Source organism: Monodon monoceros, unplaced genomic scaffold (genome assembly GCF_005190385.1).
Source record: "Monodon monoceros isolate NGI ecotype Baffin Bay Population unplaced genomic scaffold, NGI_Narwhal_1 Super_Scaffold_4, whole genome shotgun sequence".
Taxonomy (NCBI): domain Eukaryota; kingdom Metazoa; phylum Chordata; class Mammalia; order Artiodactyla; family Monodontidae; genus Monodon; species Monodon monoceros.
The window spans coordinates 49,211,102-49,229,543 of NW_021703781.1; the positions used below are offsets into that span (position 1 = coordinate 49,211,102).

The 18,442-nt window shown below is 41.8% G+C and overlaps 1 protein-coding gene across 4 annotated transcripts in view; it reads right to left on the reverse strand.

The window, feature by feature from the left end:
* MYOF (myoferlin) overlaps positions 1-18,442 on the reverse strand; it is a 154,924-nt gene that overhangs the window by 76,373 nt on the left and 60,109 nt on the right. For all 4 annotated transcript variants that reach the window (XM_029245183.1, XM_029245184.1, XM_029245186.1 and 1 more), the window contains exons 11-19: positions 17,985-18,100; positions 17,206-17,332; positions 15,236-15,339; positions 13,244-13,312; positions 13,099-13,142; positions 10,519-10,601; positions 8,368-8,406; positions 6,175-6,299; positions 4,978-5,094 (exon numbers count right to left, since the gene is read on the reverse strand). In XM_029245183.1, the coding sequence (XP_029101016.1) occupies positions 4,978-5,094; positions 6,175-6,299; positions 8,368-8,406; positions 10,519-10,601; positions 13,099-13,142; positions 13,244-13,312; positions 15,236-15,339; positions 17,206-17,332; positions 17,985-18,100 (824 nt within the window). The remainder of the gene's footprint in view (positions 1-4,977; positions 5,095-6,174; positions 6,300-8,367; positions 8,407-10,518; positions 10,602-13,098; positions 13,143-13,243; positions 13,313-15,235; positions 15,340-17,205; positions 17,333-17,984; positions 18,101-18,442) is intronic.

Sequence of the window (18,442 nt, forward strand, 5' to 3'; positions counted from 1 at the left end):
GGAAGGAGCAAAAATATGAAACGTAATTTGGGGCCTAAGTCAGGGTCCAGAAAATACGAAGAGTATTTAAGCCAGAGCTGCCTGTTACTGCAGAAAAGAACGAAGGCACGTCAAGAGGTGCTGCAGAAAGGCGGGGATACCGCCTCTGGCCGGGCTGGCTCTGCCCTGCACACCTCCACACGGCCAGGGTTCCATTAGATCTCCCTGGATTTCCCCACGCAGAACTCACAGTCACCCGCAGAAGCCCTGACAGGAGCCTCACCCTGGAGGGTCTGAGCTCTAAGATAATAAGTGGTGTTTCTGGCCAGCACAACTCCTAACAGAGTGGGCTCACACTGTGGGCAAGCCACTCAAGATGGAGCAGCTCCCTGGACCACTTTGTAGGTCAAAATCCACGGGGCGCCCCTACCATCTGCTCACCTGCCCCAGAACCCCATGAGCCTGGAGTAATAGTGAAGCTGAGAATTCTGCCCTCCCCCAGCCCTTTCCTACTTCCCCTGTGCCCTCAAGCACAAAGAGGTGGCGAGAAGTAACTTAGCAACACTGTTTAGAGCACTCTCCAGCCTCAGCTCCCACCCCCACCCCCAACTTACTAGCCTTGGGGCAAAACCGCGCACAACGGGGTAAGTTGAAGAATGTAAATTATAGTCTACTGAACTATAATTCAACCCATCCATTGATGGATGTTTCTTTAACTTTGCAGGGCCTTGGGGCTCTCTTTCCGATCCTCAGTGACCAGTGCAAGTTGTAGGTGTAGGTGGTATAAGGGAGAGTTTCAGAAGTATCGATAAATTTGGGGAAGGGGGTGAGTTTTGTCAAGCAGAATACTGATAAGAGGTAGCAAGTAACAGCTTATAAAAGTGGCCGTGGGCCCAGGAGGCAGGGACATTAAGGGTCAATGACAAGGAAACCGTGCCAAGGAAAACTGCCCAACTTGCCACCTTTGGTCTAAAGGAGCTGACGGATGAATCTCAATGTGTTGTTTCAAGCAATATTTATTGACACTTAACGTGGGCCAGACCAATGGGAGCTCTAAGCCTGGGGTTGCAACAGCTGATCTTCTTCTACCTGCCTGATTCCTTAGCAAAGCACCCAGGCTGAACCCTGCTGTATCTCTCACGGGGTCTCTTAACCAAGCTCATCTGGAGCACCAGGTTGACTTCTGCTCTAGGGACATGGGGGAGCTTTGGGCTCTTTGGCAACTGAGTAGGGAAAAACTCACTCTTGCTCCTGTGTGTCTCCTTTACTCTCACACTACGATCACACTGTCAATACTTCTGATGCCAGATGCGGGGAGGATATTCCCACACTGAGCAATTCTGCCACACCAGCCAGGTCTCCTACAATTTAACTCAATTTTGACACTGTCCACCTGGAGATAATATCAGATCCCACAGGTTAAGGGCTCAGTCCCACAAAACTGCCCTACCCACTTCACCTGCCCTTTTGACCCATTAGCCATAAATTGGAGGTTCCCACAATCCCCTCTTCAGGTTAATTTGCTAGAGCAGCTCATAAAACTCAGGAAAACAGTTTACTTACTGTTTATGGGTTAATATAAAAGGATATGATAAAGGATGCAGATGAACATCCAGATGGAAGAGATGCATAGGGCAAGGTTTGTGGGAAGAGGCGCAGAGCTTCCACGCTCTCTCCGCACACACCACTCTCCCAGTACTTCCATGAGTTCACCAACCCGGAAGCTCCCTGAAACCCATACCTTGGGGATTCTATGAGGCTTTTATCATGTAGGCATGATCAACCATTAACCCAATTTCCAGCCCCTCTCTGAAGAACAATGGGGGGTTGGGCTGAAAGTTCTAGCTTCTAATCATGGCTTGGTGACCTGCCCCCATCCCGGAGTCCACCAAGTCACCTCATCAGAACAAAAGACTTTCTTATCACCCAGGAAAGCTAAGGGACTTAGGAGCTCTGTGTCAGGAACCAGGGTCAAAGACCAAATATTAGAACAAAAGATGCTCACAAGTGCTCTTATCACTTAGGAAATTACAGGGGTTTTAGGAGCTCTGTGCCAGGAACCAGAGACAGAAATATATATTCTATTATTTCACAAGGACCAAGTTGCCCTTTTGTCGAAACCTCTTCAACTTTACCAGGAAGTTTCATTACTTGCATATGACCGGGTCACGGGATCTTTTTAAGTTGGGCAAGGGTCATGATCACCTTCTAGACTGGCCACTCTCACGAAATCCTCTCAGCAGCGGCACGAATCCGCTCATCTCACTCTCTTCCTGGACTCCTGGTTGCTTGAACTGTGGGTTTACCCTCGGCATCTCAGCTCCTTTCCTGCTTTTTAATTTTGTTGGGGTTTTGGTTTATATAATTCATTTCTGTTTTTATTACATCTGTGACACAAACCATTCTGGGTTTAATTATTTGGAGCAAAGAAAACTAATTCAGTTTTGTATTTCAGTTTTAAAAAGCTATTCTTTCATATTGTTGACATATACCGTGGGCAGTAAATATCATTGGTTCTTTGTTTCTGTATTTTGCTTTTATTTTAATTAACTTTACGACATAAGCTTCTTTACCTGTATGTGTTTAATTATTTGGAGTAAAGAAAACTAATTTGGTTTTGCATTCTAGTAGCTAAAGAGCTTTTCCTTTACACTTTGCTGGGCTTCTTCCTTTCCCTTCCCCTTCTCCACTCTATTATTAATGTTTAGAGCAAAGAGAAGGGTCGTGGACTTAAATTGTGTACTGGTGATGGAACAAGGAGGCAATGCGATTGCTGAGAAACCACAACATTTCTGCCTAACCACAATTCCAACTGAATCTTCAAGAGCCATCGGTAACTACTCAAGGCCAGAACGACCCATGCGTTTCCATGGAGGCCTTTGGGTGGTTTCTAGCCGTTCTCTGGCATGATCCTGGCAGTAAATAGTATGTAAGCTACTCCACCTCTCCCCCTACCTGCTCCTCTTTTCCCTTTTTCTTAACTTGTCCTTAAGATCTATTATGATTCCTGGACTTCAGAGGTGATGGTGCTGTGGAGTGGATAGACTCAGGCCAGGACCCTGCTGACTGGACGAACCTGTTGCTTTTGACTCAGTGTCTCTTTAACAAGTAAAAAACAAACCAATATTCATTTAAACTGCATGATCCCACAACATGAACCCTTCTTGGAATGCAGGGTAAGTAAGGGGAGGGCAGCAGCCTGAGGAAGCCTTTTGGGCAGGGGAGAGGGGTAGGATGGGGTGGGGGAACCTGCAAGGAGAGACCATAGGCAGGGGGGCATCAGTTAGCTGGCAAACAATTCAGATTTCTGGAACATGTAAGGACCAACCCAGGATTCTTAGAAATAGCTGGAGAAGAGGTGGTATGTATGTGTCTATATATAAAATAAGGGAGTATTATTCAGCCACAAGAAAGAAGGAAATCCTCTATTTGCCCGACAACACGGATGGACCTGGAGGGCATTATGCTAAGTGAGATAAGTCAGACTGAGAAAGATAAATACTGTGTTATATCACATATATGTGGAATCTAAAAAAGCTGAATTCATAGAAGCAGAAAGTAGAATGGTCATTACTAGGGGTTGGGGGAATTGAGGAGATGCTGGTCAAAGGGTACAGACTTGCAATTAGAAGATGAGTAAGTTCTGGAAATCTAATGCACATCACTGTGGTCACAGTCCATAATACTGTATTATATATCAATACTTTAAAGTTGCTAAGAGACTAGATCTTAAAAGTTCTCACCACGAAACGTGATAGTTCTGTGACATGACAGAAGTGTTAGCTAACAGTAGGGTGGTATTCATACTGCAATATATAAATGCACCAAATCAACACACTGTACACCTTAAATTTACACAATGTTATATGTCACATGTCAATTTTTTTAAAGTTCAAAAGTAAAATAAACTATCATGATTTATCAAAAAGAAAAAACAACAGTCATAATAATGGTATAGGATGTGCCAGAAACAATTCAGTGCGCAACAGAGACAAGGTTAATTTAATATCGGGCTATCCATCACACACAACACACATGCTAACGAATCTGTACTGCAGATGTCAATTAACTGACAAGGGAAAAAAATTAAGCATTTAACTGTTTCATGATAAGAATATTCTTTTTTTTGTATTTATTGCCTTGAATTAATTACACTGACATTTGAATTTACTAGGAAAACACTACATCTGTGGCTCTTTGCCATAAGAATCATGGATGTTATGCATAAGCTGTCTCCATAGTGGGGAAAGAGCTGATTTTAAAAAAAGAAAGAGAAACAAGGACCCACTGTATAGCACAGGGAACTATACTCAATATTTTGTAATAACCTATAAGGGAAAAGAATCTGAAAAAGAATATATATATATATGTATGTGTATGTATATATATATAACTGAATAACTGTGCTGTACACGTGAAAACTAGCATGACATTGTAAATCAACCATACTTCAATAAAAATTTAAAAAAATAAAGAACAAGAAATAGTTGGTAAGGTGAACTTGGAAGACTTCCTGTCTTCGAGGAGGAGTGGCGTCTCAGAGCTGCTGTAACGTGGGCATTAATATAAACACGTCCTCACATGCTGGGAAGCCTGAGATATGGCCATTACTTCTGAAAATGGAAGTGACTAGTGGTGGCTGCTATCATTTGGAACGGCTCTTGTGGCCTCCTCCCCATGACACACCCAAGCCCAGTTAGCAAACAGGCCATTCAATTTGGGGGTATCACCGCTCTTGCTGGTTTTCAGTAGGGTAGTAACATCTCAAAGATAAAGCAAGTCTCATCACCCCCACAGGGCTGTGGTAGATAGACCAAGAGGGTGTGGAGCGGCACTTGCTATGACTCCCGTCTCTCCACCTCTGCCACAGCCGACCCTTCAGTCCCTGGACGCCCCCTTCAGGCCTGCTGGCTCAGGCAGGCCAGCACTAACCATCCCACCTCCAACCCTCTGTAACACCCCTTCCATACCACACACGGTCCACACTCCAACATTTACCTCAACAACCAGCAGGTCATCATTTGAAATGGGCTCAAGCCTTTTATCTGGGGGTGTCTTTTCAAGTAAAGTGCTTAATTCAACCAAGATTCTGCCTCTGTAGGCCACTCCTTCCCCCTGAAAGGCAACAGCACAGCATTAGTCTTCTAGGCACGAACAACAGTGAAAAGATCTGTCCCTCTATTTGGGCTCATCCAGCTGCAACTTTAAGTTTCTCCTTCCCAAAATGAATCAGTCAGCAACTCTCTCAACTGGTCTTTGGTATCTGAAAGAAGAGCCAACGACTTCAGGAAGGATCCCAAAGAGAGCCAGGGCCGAAAGGGATCTTAGTCACGGCTGGTGTCAGGGGCTTTCGAGTCATGCTCGGATCCAGAAAGGGTTCCCAGATGCTGGGGTGGGAGTGGAAGGGGCTCGAAGTCTCCCTCACCCAACTTCAGCTCTGCATTTATCTGCACTAACTTTGCTCCTTTCCTCAGAAAAGGGAGGCTGCCATGTTGGCAACCAGGGCAAGTCTCAGAATAGCCAGGAAACAAAAGAGGAAGATGTTCTGGGTGCGGCTGAGTGTATTAATTGTGGCTACTCCTCCCAATATACCAAGCAGTGTTGGCAACAGAACACTCTGGAGAGGAAGTGAAAGCTTCCACTCCACCCCCACCCCCATCCCCAGGGCTTTCTCTCTACCCTCGCTCTTTCGGTGGGCTTTGGGAGCTAACTAACTGACAGTACTTGGGCTTCTAATGTGGTGGAACGACCACTTCCCATCTCTGGGTCTCCATGTCCTTGTCTATAAAATGAAGAGGTTGGATCGGATCAGGGATAGCAATGTCAAGCATGTCACCTCCAGTCTTTTGGCAAATTCCTAGAACATGGCATTGAATGGAATTCTGAGGTAGCACATTTGCTTTTTGGAAAGAGCCAACATTGATTACTGACATCTGCCTTAAGTCTAGGATGGGGGAATGGCCATGCTATGCATTTGCAATTGCCACATTAGATCATCTCCAGGATCCTTTCCTATTCTTGCATTCTAGGACTTGAGGGGCATGAGACTTCCATCCTTCAACACTTGATCAGTCATCTGGTGGGTCTCTGGGGGTGGGGGGGTGTCCCCTAAATGAGACTTGATTAATAACCATTAGAAGAAGGAATCGCATTAATCGGTGCTCATTAATAACAAACCTTAATTGAAGAACTAACCTTTCCAGTATTTAGCTCATCATAGGGATCTGGGAATCCCGTGTACTCTCTGGGGCTTCCATAAAGGTTCAGATAACAAGGTCCAAAAGTTGGAATAAAGCCCACCTCTGTTTCTCCTGTATTTGCTGAGAGATAACATCATCATTAGTATTTTAGGCTTTTAACACTTAATCTGTTGAAATAAATATTAGTTATTAGTTAGCTGGGTGAGACTGTTTTCCTCCATTTTGTGAGTTAGTTGTATTAGTGCAAATTGTAAACACTTGTGAGAACTGCCATATTTCCCTTATCTAATTGCTATAAAACATTAAATAAAAAACATTTTCAGGGGGGAGTTCAGGTAAACTTATGTTATTCTTACAAAAAGATGATGCTATTCAAATGAAAGAATAAGAAGTTGATCTTCACATTTTTTGCAAGTTTATAATTGGCACTGTAGTAAACATGTCATTGGCAACCGGGGTAACGATTATAATTGTTTTGGGAAGTCATCTGAATGATGTATATCAGATTAATTTTATTTGTTCTCCAAAAACATCATTTAGTCTCAAGTAGTTAGTATAAATCTGGCAGATGATTTTTAAAATACAAGACATTTAAAATTTTTACATATAACAGTGAACTGTCTGCCTACGGTTATGACCGTATGATATTCATAAGCAATGTGAAGTCTCCATTCATGACATTCTATCTCTGATGAGGGTCCAATATGCTCCGTATTTCTGCTACCTGGTCTTAGCAAGAGCTACTCCCCAAGGAGGGGCACTGCAGGCAACGTAAGCAAATAGCGGAGTCAAAGGGAGACTGCAGGTGAAGATGGGGATGTATAATAGGAGCTGCCTCCAGCCATCTGAATGGCTCCCATATGGAGGAGGGATGGACTTGCTTCCAAAAGCAGGGGAAGGACCGCTGTTGGGAGCTACAAAGAAGCCAGCTGTGGTTCACTCAAAGTAAGGAAGATCTTTCTATGAATTAGTGGTGTCAAACAATGGGACAGACTGCACTGGGGACAGAGGAAATGTTAAGGCCAAGACTTCAGCGTATCTTTCAGGATATGGTCAAAACGATTCCTTTATGGATGAGAAGTTGACCAGATGACGTCTATGGCCCTTTTCCAGCTCTGTGCTTAAAACTAAGGCAGAAAGATAAATGTGAAGTAGCAGGTGAGCAGAATGCCGATTAATAAACAGTTGAGCAAACTATATACATGTGTAGTTTGCAATCTTTTCCACCTTTTTGAGGCTCCTTTGCATTTTGAACTTCTATTAAGTTATCATTTTATATTTTAATTTTTGACCCTTAAATAGTTGCTCATCTCTGTGACTACACTATAAATTCCTTTGGTAGGTGGGGTAAGATTCAAGCATGTTTTATTCTGACTCCCTAAGCACCCAGTCCTCGTTCTGTCTTGGAGTACTACAACATAAATATTTTTTGATTGGTTAAACAAATGAATGAAGGAGTGAAGTGTGACCAAATCTGCCAAGTTTGTTACAAACCTAAGGACTACTTAATATTCACATAAAGTCTGATTATAAGATAATGAGATTGATTTTTAAAAAAAATAAGAATGAGTCATCGTGCCAGTAACATAAAGGCACATGATAAAACCTTAATTTTGCACAGTTTGCAAACTTTCTTACATGCAGTATCTCTTTTCCCTCTCACTACGACCTTGGGTGGTTAGCATGGCAGGGATTATCATGTTTATTTGAAAGAAAACAAATGTCTCTAAATCACAAAGTCTTCATCTATTAGGGTAACAACACCTGCCCTGACAGGGTTGTAAGGTCAAGTGTGAGAGCACTGAGCAAACTTGCAAAGAATGGCGAGTGCTGTGCAAACCCAAGGACATGTTATGATCCTGAATAGTTGGAAGATGAAGACCATAAACAACAATAACAAAAAAGTGTTATACAATTATTTACAATGAAGCCAGGATGGTATGCATCTAGGTGAAAACACAGGCATGTAGCAAAGCCTGGTTAGCACATTTGTTTAAACTTAGCTTTGCAGGACAACCATACAATACTAATACAAAAATTGTTACTGTAGCAAAACTACTTTTAAGACAGCAAAACGTAAAAAAAAAAAAAAAAAAGCTAAAAGCTAAAGGCAATCAATTGATAAGTTCTTCATAAGATAATAGTAAACAGAAAGATCTAGAAGATAGCAAAATTACAAAGCATAAACCTGTATATGATGCAGCCCCAGATCCCGAAGATGAGAAATCTATGTAGTAAAAATATGGTTGGTTAAACAAGAGAAACACGGACTTTATAAAAGAGACAGTGAAAAAGTTAATCAAATCCAATGCTAGGTAAGTGGTTTAGCAACACCAGAAAAATCCCAAATCCAGACTCAAATCACATCACCCTTTTGTAATGTACACAAATGTCACTGGTTAAAAACAAAATGGCTCAAGACTTCTGTGGCACCTGGCAGCACCATCGCGCATGAAATAACCCAATCTCGTCAGCCCCAAGGCAGTGAAGCATCAGAGAAGTAGCTTCCCACCATCAAAGGAGGCCTGGGGAAGTTACCAACATTTCATGATTTTAATAAAACACTTACTTGTCCTGTGTCTAATTTAGTTGGGACTAAGACCAGATAATCCAAGTTAATTTAGCCTAAGGCTGTGTGAGCAAAGGTTTATAGTTTAAGGTACATTCTCTGTTTCTTCCAGGGTGGGGAGGTTGGCGGCTGCTCATTGTTATTTTGAGACCCCAATACGGACTGTCCGCAGGGCCTGCATGAGAGAAGGCATCAGAGACAGGGGCTGACACTGTTCGTAACTATTCATCTTCACTTGTGCTGGATGTTAACCACCATGTCACTAAGAAAAATGCTTATTCCACTATTTCTTGAATAATTATTTTTAGGTAATTATTTAATGACTTTCTGCTAAATTAAATGAATTTAAGTAATTTTTACCCTCCCTCCCATATAGTTATAGCATGATTTTAATTACTCTATTGGTTGCCTTTAACCAATAAATTTAATCTAGTCTTTAACCGGTTTTTTATCTAACCAATGATTTAATCTAACCTTTATACCTGCATCCCTCACTTGATAAAAAGAGGCTAATAGCATGCCTACCCTTCCCTACCTCTCCCCTTCCTTTTTTCACTTCTAAGCTCTATCTTCTGTACTTTTACATTGTAAGAGGCGATGACATTCACCTTCTGTTTAGAGCCTTGACTACAGGTTTAACAAAAAAATTTTTTAAACAATTAATAGTGTTCACATTATAACAACACATTATAATAAGTATTGTTCTCTGCAGAGAAAAGGAGAGTTGTAATTCCATTCCTTTGTACAGGTCCAGCAGCATGGTCCCCTATGCCACTTAGCAGAGAATGTTTAGATGGAATCTCTTTCTCACCTTCTATCATTTGCTTAAAACAATGCTACACCTGACTTTATATTTGGACTATTATCTTCTTGGTTCAGCTCTTTATTTTTCTTGGATTTTCTAATGCCTTTTTTTTTTTCCTTCTTCTTGAGAGAGGAAATCTATATCTTCTTCATCAAATCTCTATGATGTTTCAGGTTCTTGGTCATACTATCTATTGCTTGGCTTACAGTATCTTTTTAAAAACATATAAAGCCCTCTCTTAAACAAGATAAGGATGAGAGGACCCTTAGGTTTCCTAAAACAAAACTTTGTCTCAAATTCTCTCACTTTACTCAATGTGTTTAATCTACCGGTATTTACAAGAATTTTATTTTGGTAACAAGCAATAAGCTGCTCATATTATTAATGTGTTAACACTAAATTTTTTCTTACCGTCTTAATTCCCTATTACAATTTCAGACCATAATCCCAAGTATAGGCAATTAGTTCTCAGTATGAAAAACAACAAAAGGTATATTGGTTATCAATGCTTGTTAGCATAAAATGCATAAAAACAAAATGCACATTATCCGGAGTGGACAGTACATGGTTCAGTGCCATTTGACCTTGTTCCTGCCAAGGAAGTCAGTAAAGAAGGGAACATTATTTTATATTTGGGTGAACTGGTGTCAATGCCACTCTTAAAAACAAAAGGTACCCTCCGTATTGACGCTCAAAAATTTGTAAAACAGGTACTGGGAAAGAGTTTTTGGATTGAAGCATGAAAGCAAAAATTTTTTTAACTCAGATAATTGATAGTTACCTCAATTATTAATTACTAATCAATTGTTTTGCTGGCCATCATCAAAACATCACTGAAACGGTTCACTAGGCTCATCACATTTGGCTTCTCAGAAACCAAGTCCATTGCCAGATGGCTACCCCAGTTCATTCCTTCTCCAGAAGTTCTCCGCCCTGTCTCGTTCCTGCTCTGCTGTGTGACTCACCTTCCACTTCCCCACCAGAGGCAGCAATTTTAGAGAGGTGCAGATACGTTGTCCCAACGACATCATTTTTGGTAAGACGGTCCCTGTGTATAAAAGAACAGGTTAAGACCTCCACCTATGAAGACATATCTTCGTCTCAACAATAATAAGAGAGAGCTGGAAAAGACGCTAGACCTCAGAAATCTTCCTGTCCAGTGGGCCTCAAGCTTTACTGTACTTTAAAACCACCACCGCTCCCCACCCCTGCATCCCATACCACCTCTCATCTCCTTGTCTCAAATTCTCTCACTTTACTCAATAAAGTGAGGCTTTATTGAGTCTTACTTTTGAGACCATTTTGATTCAAATGGCCCCCCAAGCACCCTCTGAGAAAAACTGATCTAGTCAGACAACTCATTTCAGTTATGGAAACTGAGATTTTTACAGAGGTCAAGGGATTTGCCTATGGCCACACTCAGTACCATTGTCATAAAGTGAATGGATCAGTTGCAGGCACATAACATGATGAGGGTAATAAAAATCTCATTACATAGAATAAGTGCATGTATCTTATTTTATCATGTTCATACTGACTACTATGATGGTTTAACAACAACAGTGGGCTATTTCTAAGGGTGCTTCATAGGGAAAAAATTCCCTTTCAATTCAAACATTTCTTAAACATCTACTGTGTGATAGATGCTATTTTTCTGACTTCATATGCTTGCCTATAACCTAAATCTTATCTATATGGTTGGGATAAGTTTGCCCACTACAAGTACCTACAACTGTGTATATTTCTGTGAGTATCTTAGAGAGTCTGTGAGCCTAACATGAAACGGTCTATAGCTGGGTACATAGTACATGTAACACACAAGGTTTATATTGATAACATCCTCTGTTTAATTCCTTCTCTTCTCTATTCCATCTAGTGTCACACCCACTCTAAAGTTTAGGATCCCATGGGGGGGAAGAAAGTTTCATTCAGTATTTTGAGGAAAGCTTATACTATAGTATATAATTATGTATATTATAGTAGTATTATATGTTATATATAATATTATACATTATATAGTATAATATTAGGTTATAGAAAGTGACTAATTAAACACAGTATACAGGAGAAAAAATTATTTTTAGGTAGTAAGCCACATGCGTGGGCCTTGCATCCTGTCTGTCCGTCCAGAAGAGTCTGGACTACATTTAAAGAATCCTTAGCTTTCGCTCAGTTGTGTAAATACCCTACAGGGTATGTAACCAAAGATCTGGATCCAAGGATTCCCCCAGATAAACAGGGTCTCTCTGCATACCCTAGTCTACTATTGCTCTGGAGAGGGCAGACTAGGTCAGGGAAAAACCCCACCATTTGTTGTGACCACGGGCAACTCTGGGATGGCTCAGCTAGCAATCAGCCCACTGCAGAGTCTGTAGGCCAGAGTGGTTACCTGATCTATGTAGGGTCCAAGCCCACACTCCTGACAGTTCCTGAGGCCCCTGCAACACCTTCAGAGTGTCGACTAGGGGTCCCCAGTAACTTAAAATGAGCTCACGCTCATCGGAAGGGGCATTTTGGCCTCAGGCCTCTTCACGACCCTCAATGAACTGTGATGTAGTTACTGAATAAAGAAAGCCTTCTCCCCTCTTCCCAAAGTGCCTTGTTGCCATAGTGCCAAGAGGGTATGAACATGAAAGTCAAATACATTTAGCCAAAGGAAAAACTAGGGCCAGACAGGATGGGGACCCAACTGGGTCTCTAACTATCTGTGTGACTGTGGGTAAGTCACCTGACTTCTCTGAGCCTCAGTCTTTGTCTGTAAAATGAATTAATCATAGTCTCTCTTCCATAGGGTTACTCTAAAGACTAAATGGAATAATGTAGGGAAGGCAAGAGGCACAGCACCTGGCACTTAGCAGTGCTCAAAACACAGCAGCTAACATCATGATAAACATTGATGGTGGTGGTGGTGGTGGTGGTGGTGGTGGTGGTGGTGGTGGTGGTGATAATGATGCCAGTGCCAATGATGATGCTATTTACCATTTCCACTCTCAGGGAGCTAAGGGCTGTCGATTGAATGCCTCATCCAACTAGAACATACCCAAGAATGGCCTCATTATGGCCAATCATTGCTGGGATGCTCGTCTAGTACAAAGTCCATCAAAAAATTTCAATGAATTTTCTTTGCATTCAGATAGGGAGCTCTGTCTACTTTCCTTTCTAACAATAACAAAGAATAGCTCTCAGAATGTTTTGGTGATTCTTCCCAAGAAATAGTTTACTCCATTTCTGAAGTCTATTTTGGACAGCCTAATGGTATGTAAAGCCTTGACTTCTTATCTCGATTTCTTGTCTTATATTCAGATCATTTTTCCTTCCTTTTGTTTGTGAGCAGTTGAACCAAGATATCCAAAGCTTTTCTGTAACAGCCACTACTATTATTTTTAAAGAAAACACCCAATTCCAGGAGCAGTGTACCCCTTCCCCCTGAAAGAAAAAGCAAATGTCCCTAAAAATAAGAGTTAGACCATCTGAAGTAATGTTTCTCAATATCCAAATATTTAATTCTTTAATTTTGAATTAGCCACAAGTCCTTTTTAACTCACCAGTCATATATTGTTAGTTTTATTTTTTCACACACTGAAGGAAACTGTTAAAGAGAAACAGAAAAAAAAAAAGTAGTTATTTCTCAACTTATTCAGTAACAATTAAAGTATTCTTACTTTTTTCTAAAAGAAAAGAAAGTCAAACCTTGATCTGAAGATTGACGACTTGATTCCACTCAGGGTTTGCATTTTTCTCAATTATATTTGTGCAAACCTGTAAAATTATCAAAACAAAACAGTAGGTATTCAAGTTTCTAATTTCGAAAAGTTTACAATATATGCATAGTGGATTATGACTCTAGCAGTTTACTTATAAGTTATAGACTTGGTATCCTCGTTAAAGTTTATTTTTCTTGATACAAATTTGGTAAAATACGACACGGGTTTAACATTGATCTTTGCTTCTTCTATGCATAAAAAGCTAGTTTTCAATCGCCAGATTACTAACATTGGATTCGTGTAATGATGCAAGAGTTAACATTTAGTGAGCACTTGTTACATGCTGTCTAATAAGCATTTCTACACTAACACGTCCGAACAGATCTTTTGATCCTGCCCACCAGCCCTTCTCCCTGCTCCCCAAACTGGCTGCTCTTTCCACTGCTGTTCACAAGGGTGTTCAGGCTTGAACCAGAGTCAGCCACAACCCCTCTCTTCCCTTCACATGCCTCATCCAATCCATTAGTAAATGCTGACACGCCTATTGTCATCCCATCTTCCCCCGGATGCCTGCGGCTGGTTCCCATCTGGATCCGCACTTCCTCTCCTGCCTCCTCACTTTCACGTCACTCCTCTGTAGCATCTTCCATCAGCTCCCCAGGTATACTTGCAGTCCTGATTCATATTCTGCCTGCCCCCCTCACCCCACCTCTTTGAGCTCATCTCAGTTTCGTCCCTTGCTCGCTCCACTCCAGTCATGTTGGCATTCTTTTGCTGCAAATGTGTATCCTCCTTGGGGCCTTTACATCTGCTCTTCCTTCTGCCTGGAAGCCCCCCCTCCCCCCTCCATATGTCTGCATTATCCAGGCCTCTGCTCAAATGTCACTTCCTCCAAGGTGTCCCACTTGATAACCTAGCTGGATACGCCTCCAACACCCCACCCATCACTTCTTGTCCGCTGCCTTATTTTCTGCAGAGTACTTAGCACTAACTGAAATTACGCAACTTCTTATTTGCTTGTTTATTGTTGTCCCTTCTGTTACAAAGTAAGCTCCAGGAGTGCAAAGACTGTCTCGCTCAACTGTCTCGCTCACTTCTTTACCCCCAGCTCGTGGGACAGCATCTGATACTTAGTAGGTTTACACTGTTTAATTCCCGAATTAATTAACTCAACAATCCTATGAGATTATCATCATCCTCACATATAGCTCAGGAAACTGAGACTCAGAGGTTAAGGAATTTGCCTTCACTCCCTATGGACAGGGGTCAAGGCTGAATTTAAATCTGGCCTCATTTAGCTCCAGAACTGAGAACTTTTCTGCCATCTCCCACTGACTCTCCTAGGACATAACCCAGTCTGTGTGTGTAGTTTGCCAAATCTCACTTTCACGTGGCTCTAATTAGAAGATGCTACTTCCTCATGCCCAGAACTATCCATGGTACATCATTATTCTAAATACTATGGAATCCCACTCTCCAATCTTAGACCATCTCTGTAGGTAAAAGTGGTAGTTACAGGTGTTCCTACACCAAGAGTCCCCCAGGTTTTTCAGAGGACTAGGATGGGGTTCCCCTGCCTGTCTAGTTTCTGCAGCTCAGTGGAACATGGGTGGTGAGAAACATGACAGGAGTGGGCAGCTGGGTACTGGGGGCTGTCCTCTACCACATTTACCAGGGATCATTATTGTTGGCTAGGGACTTCGCCTAGTAGTAAGATAGTGCTTAGACCTAGGAAATCACTTCCACTATTCTAATCTTCCAAAAGACTGAATACTTTGAGTCCTGTATACTTTCCGCTCCAAAATAAACCTCTGGAGAAGTCTGGCATGTTCAGACTCAGATAATCTGTGTTTCTGCACAGTGCCCAGCTCATCAGGGGGCTAATTTAACAAAGAATAAGCAAGAAATCACTGCAAGGAAAGCACGGCGTTTTAAAAATGTGTTTCTAGAGGCATCTGTATTTAGATCGCATACAAACCTTTTTTCCAGCAAAAGAAACTTCTACAAAAGGATCCACGAGGTTTTTCTTATCTGCACTGCCTCCAAATATTTCCTTTACTGTCTGTGAGAAGGCATCATCCACTGGAAAGCAACATGTCACACAGCAGAAATTAAATTTGATTCTCTTAAAAGAACAGAAATCACTCAGCAAAATTAAAAATTTTCTCCTGTACAGAAAAACAGTTGCAACAAGAATCATTCCCAAAAGTAGCAAGTACCAGTGGCACTGGATTGCAGAAATCCTTTTTGTCTTAGCTGAGAGAAAGAGAAAATCAACAGGAGCGCCTTGAAAAAGAAATCAATAAATTATTATGTTGAGAATCAATCATTTATTGAGGAAAACAGTAGAATAAAGAAAGTCCATCCAAGTGGGATAAGAGGCAATTCAAAAACTCAGGCCTAGTTTCAATTTGGAAAAGTTTCCTTAGGTCAGCATATAGGCCTCATCTGACTTTTTCTGAGAAATTCAAGGAAATTTGGCATAATCATAAATATTCTGTTTAATCAACTACAAACAGCAGGCCTCTGTTTTAACAAACTTAAAAGTGAACAGAGTTCAGCTGAATAGGCCCAAGTAGGCCATATAATGTGAGGTTTAATTTAGTCACTTCATTTAAGATATTTCTGAGGGAAAGACGGTCTGGGGAGGCAGTACAGGGTGTTAAACAAGGTGGGGGGGGGGTGTTCCCCAGGAAAGTAGCAAAACCTGAAGCGCTCCATGGCCTGTACAGTGGGTGCTGCCTCCTGGGGACTGGGAGAGGGGTCCTACGTCCCAGGGCCCAGCAGGAAGCAGACAGGCCGGGTTAGGCAGAGAGGATGCTTGGTCCTCAGCAAGGACAAAGGAGTAATCGGACTAGCCTCTGTGAATAGAACCACTCTAAGCAATTCTCTTAAATGCATCCAATCTCTTAATATAACAGTGACAGACTTCTAGTTACTGGCACTTAACCACCTTTTGCTCAGCCATTTTTAATAATCAGATAGCAAACACATTTATTTGTTTATAAAATTTCAGTTTTATAATGAAAGGAGTTGGGATGTGCTGACTGCTGACCTCTGTTTGGTATTCTCTAGAATAAGGGGAAGATGGGGAACCCTGAAGAGAAAAGGGATGGAGATGAATGGGCCAGAGGCTCCATAATGGCCATGGGTCATGAACAATAGGCTGCCCCATGAACCTGTTTGGGTAGCTTTCAGTGGGACCAGAATGAATGAAAATAACTCCATGCAGGCCTTTTAAAAGAAAGACAGGGACTTCCCTGGTGGCACAGTGGTTAAGAATCCGCCTGCTCAGGTGCTTTGTGACCACTTAGAGGGGTGGGATAGGGAGGGAGACGCAAGAGGGAGGAGATATGGGGATATATGTATATGTATAGCTGATTCACTTTGTTATAAAGCAGGAACTAACACACCATTGTAAAGCAATTATACTCCAATAAAGATGTTAAAAAAAAAAAAAATCCACCTGCTAATGCAGGGGACACAAGGTTCCATCCCTGGTCCAGGAAGATCCCACATGCTGCGGAGCAACTAAGCCCGTGCACCACAACTACTGAGCCCACGCGCCTAGAGCCCGTGCTCCGCGACAAGAGAAGCCACTGCAATGAGAAGCCCGCGCACCGCGACGAAGAGTAGCCCCCGCTCGCCACAACTGGAGAAAGCCCACGCGCAGCAATGAAGACACAACACAGCCAAAAATATATAAAAATTAAAAAAAAAAAGAACGGAGGCCTACTGTAGTCAGGAAGTTATTACCCTAAACTACTGCTAAGGAAGGCAATTAGCATATGCTTCAGTTAATGTCTCCTTCAAGAAAATCTTTAAAAAAAAAAGAAGAAGAAGAAAGACATACTGCGGGAGCACCGATCACTATTCAAAGTATGATTTTAACACATCTAATCACGCAGATAACTGACAATCCTGGGGCAGGATTAAATCGATACATACTCTGGGGGATGTCCTCTGCTCTGTAGATCTTCAGCAGGAAGGTCACCCATCGGAGGGCGATGCCAGCAGGGAGTAACAAGTTACTCTCCACGTCATCACTGTCATTACCACGATCTTGTATCTCAGGCTATTGGGGACACAAGATGACAAATTATACACAAAGGAAAGCAGAACTTGAAGAAGCCAAATTGGTGCTTATAAAATAAAACCAATCAGAACTGTTTTCATTAGGATTTCCTGTGTTTTGGGCTTAAGAGTTCAGCACCAATTCAACCTCAAAACTGCTCTACAAAATCAATGCTCATGTTTCTTTGATCAATACACTACAAGAAAATAATGTGTCCTTTTGTAATCTTCTGAGCACTAAATAGTAGAGAAAGAGAGAAAGAGCGATAGCTCCTGAAGTTCTTCTCATTTCTTTCTGGCCATTGGCTTGCTGCCCAATTTTCTAGAATAACAACTGTCCCCTTAGGTAACGATGCCTGATTGTGCAAGGGAGCCATGCTCTGTAGATGCAGTGATGCGGGGAAGTCTTAAAAACACACGTATCTTTACTGAATGAAAAACTGACTCAGACACCAGGATGGAGCCTAAGTGAGCTGGAATAATACTTCTGTCATGAAGAAAAGAACAACTTCTGGAAAATTGGAGGAACTGGAGGGTTGGAGTTACTCATTGAAAGCTGGGCTCCATTTCACAACTACTGGTGCCCACTGGCTTAACTCCTAGCCCTCTTTTTTAGTGAAAAAAATGTAGAGGGTAGAGAATTTGGGGCTCACGGGAGGCTCATCTCCGGTTCCCAGGACCAACATGCTGACTTTCATGTAGCCTTTAGCACCCGAGCTGGTATCTTCAGGGTCACTGAGGAGAAGCCATTTTCTCATGACAGCATGACCTGAAATAAAGAAGGCGTAAAATGACTAGGATACTCTAAAGAGAAGCTGACAGGTCTGTGATTTCATCTGTGGTAAGATAAACAAGCATGTCCTCCAATGTGTCTTCATGATATGCCAAATTCCCCAGCTGAGACTCTATATTAATGTCCTCTGCTTTGCCCTAACTCCCCACCCACGTCCTGCCCTGGTATGACTTAAACAAGACTCTAAGCTCTATTCACTGGTTTTATAAGTTGATTTTGAAAAGGTTAAAATACCCTCAACAAAAGAGAGAAATTATCTATTCGTTACTATTTGGATGATTACCACTAAAATAAAACAAAAGCCATCCCTGCTAAACT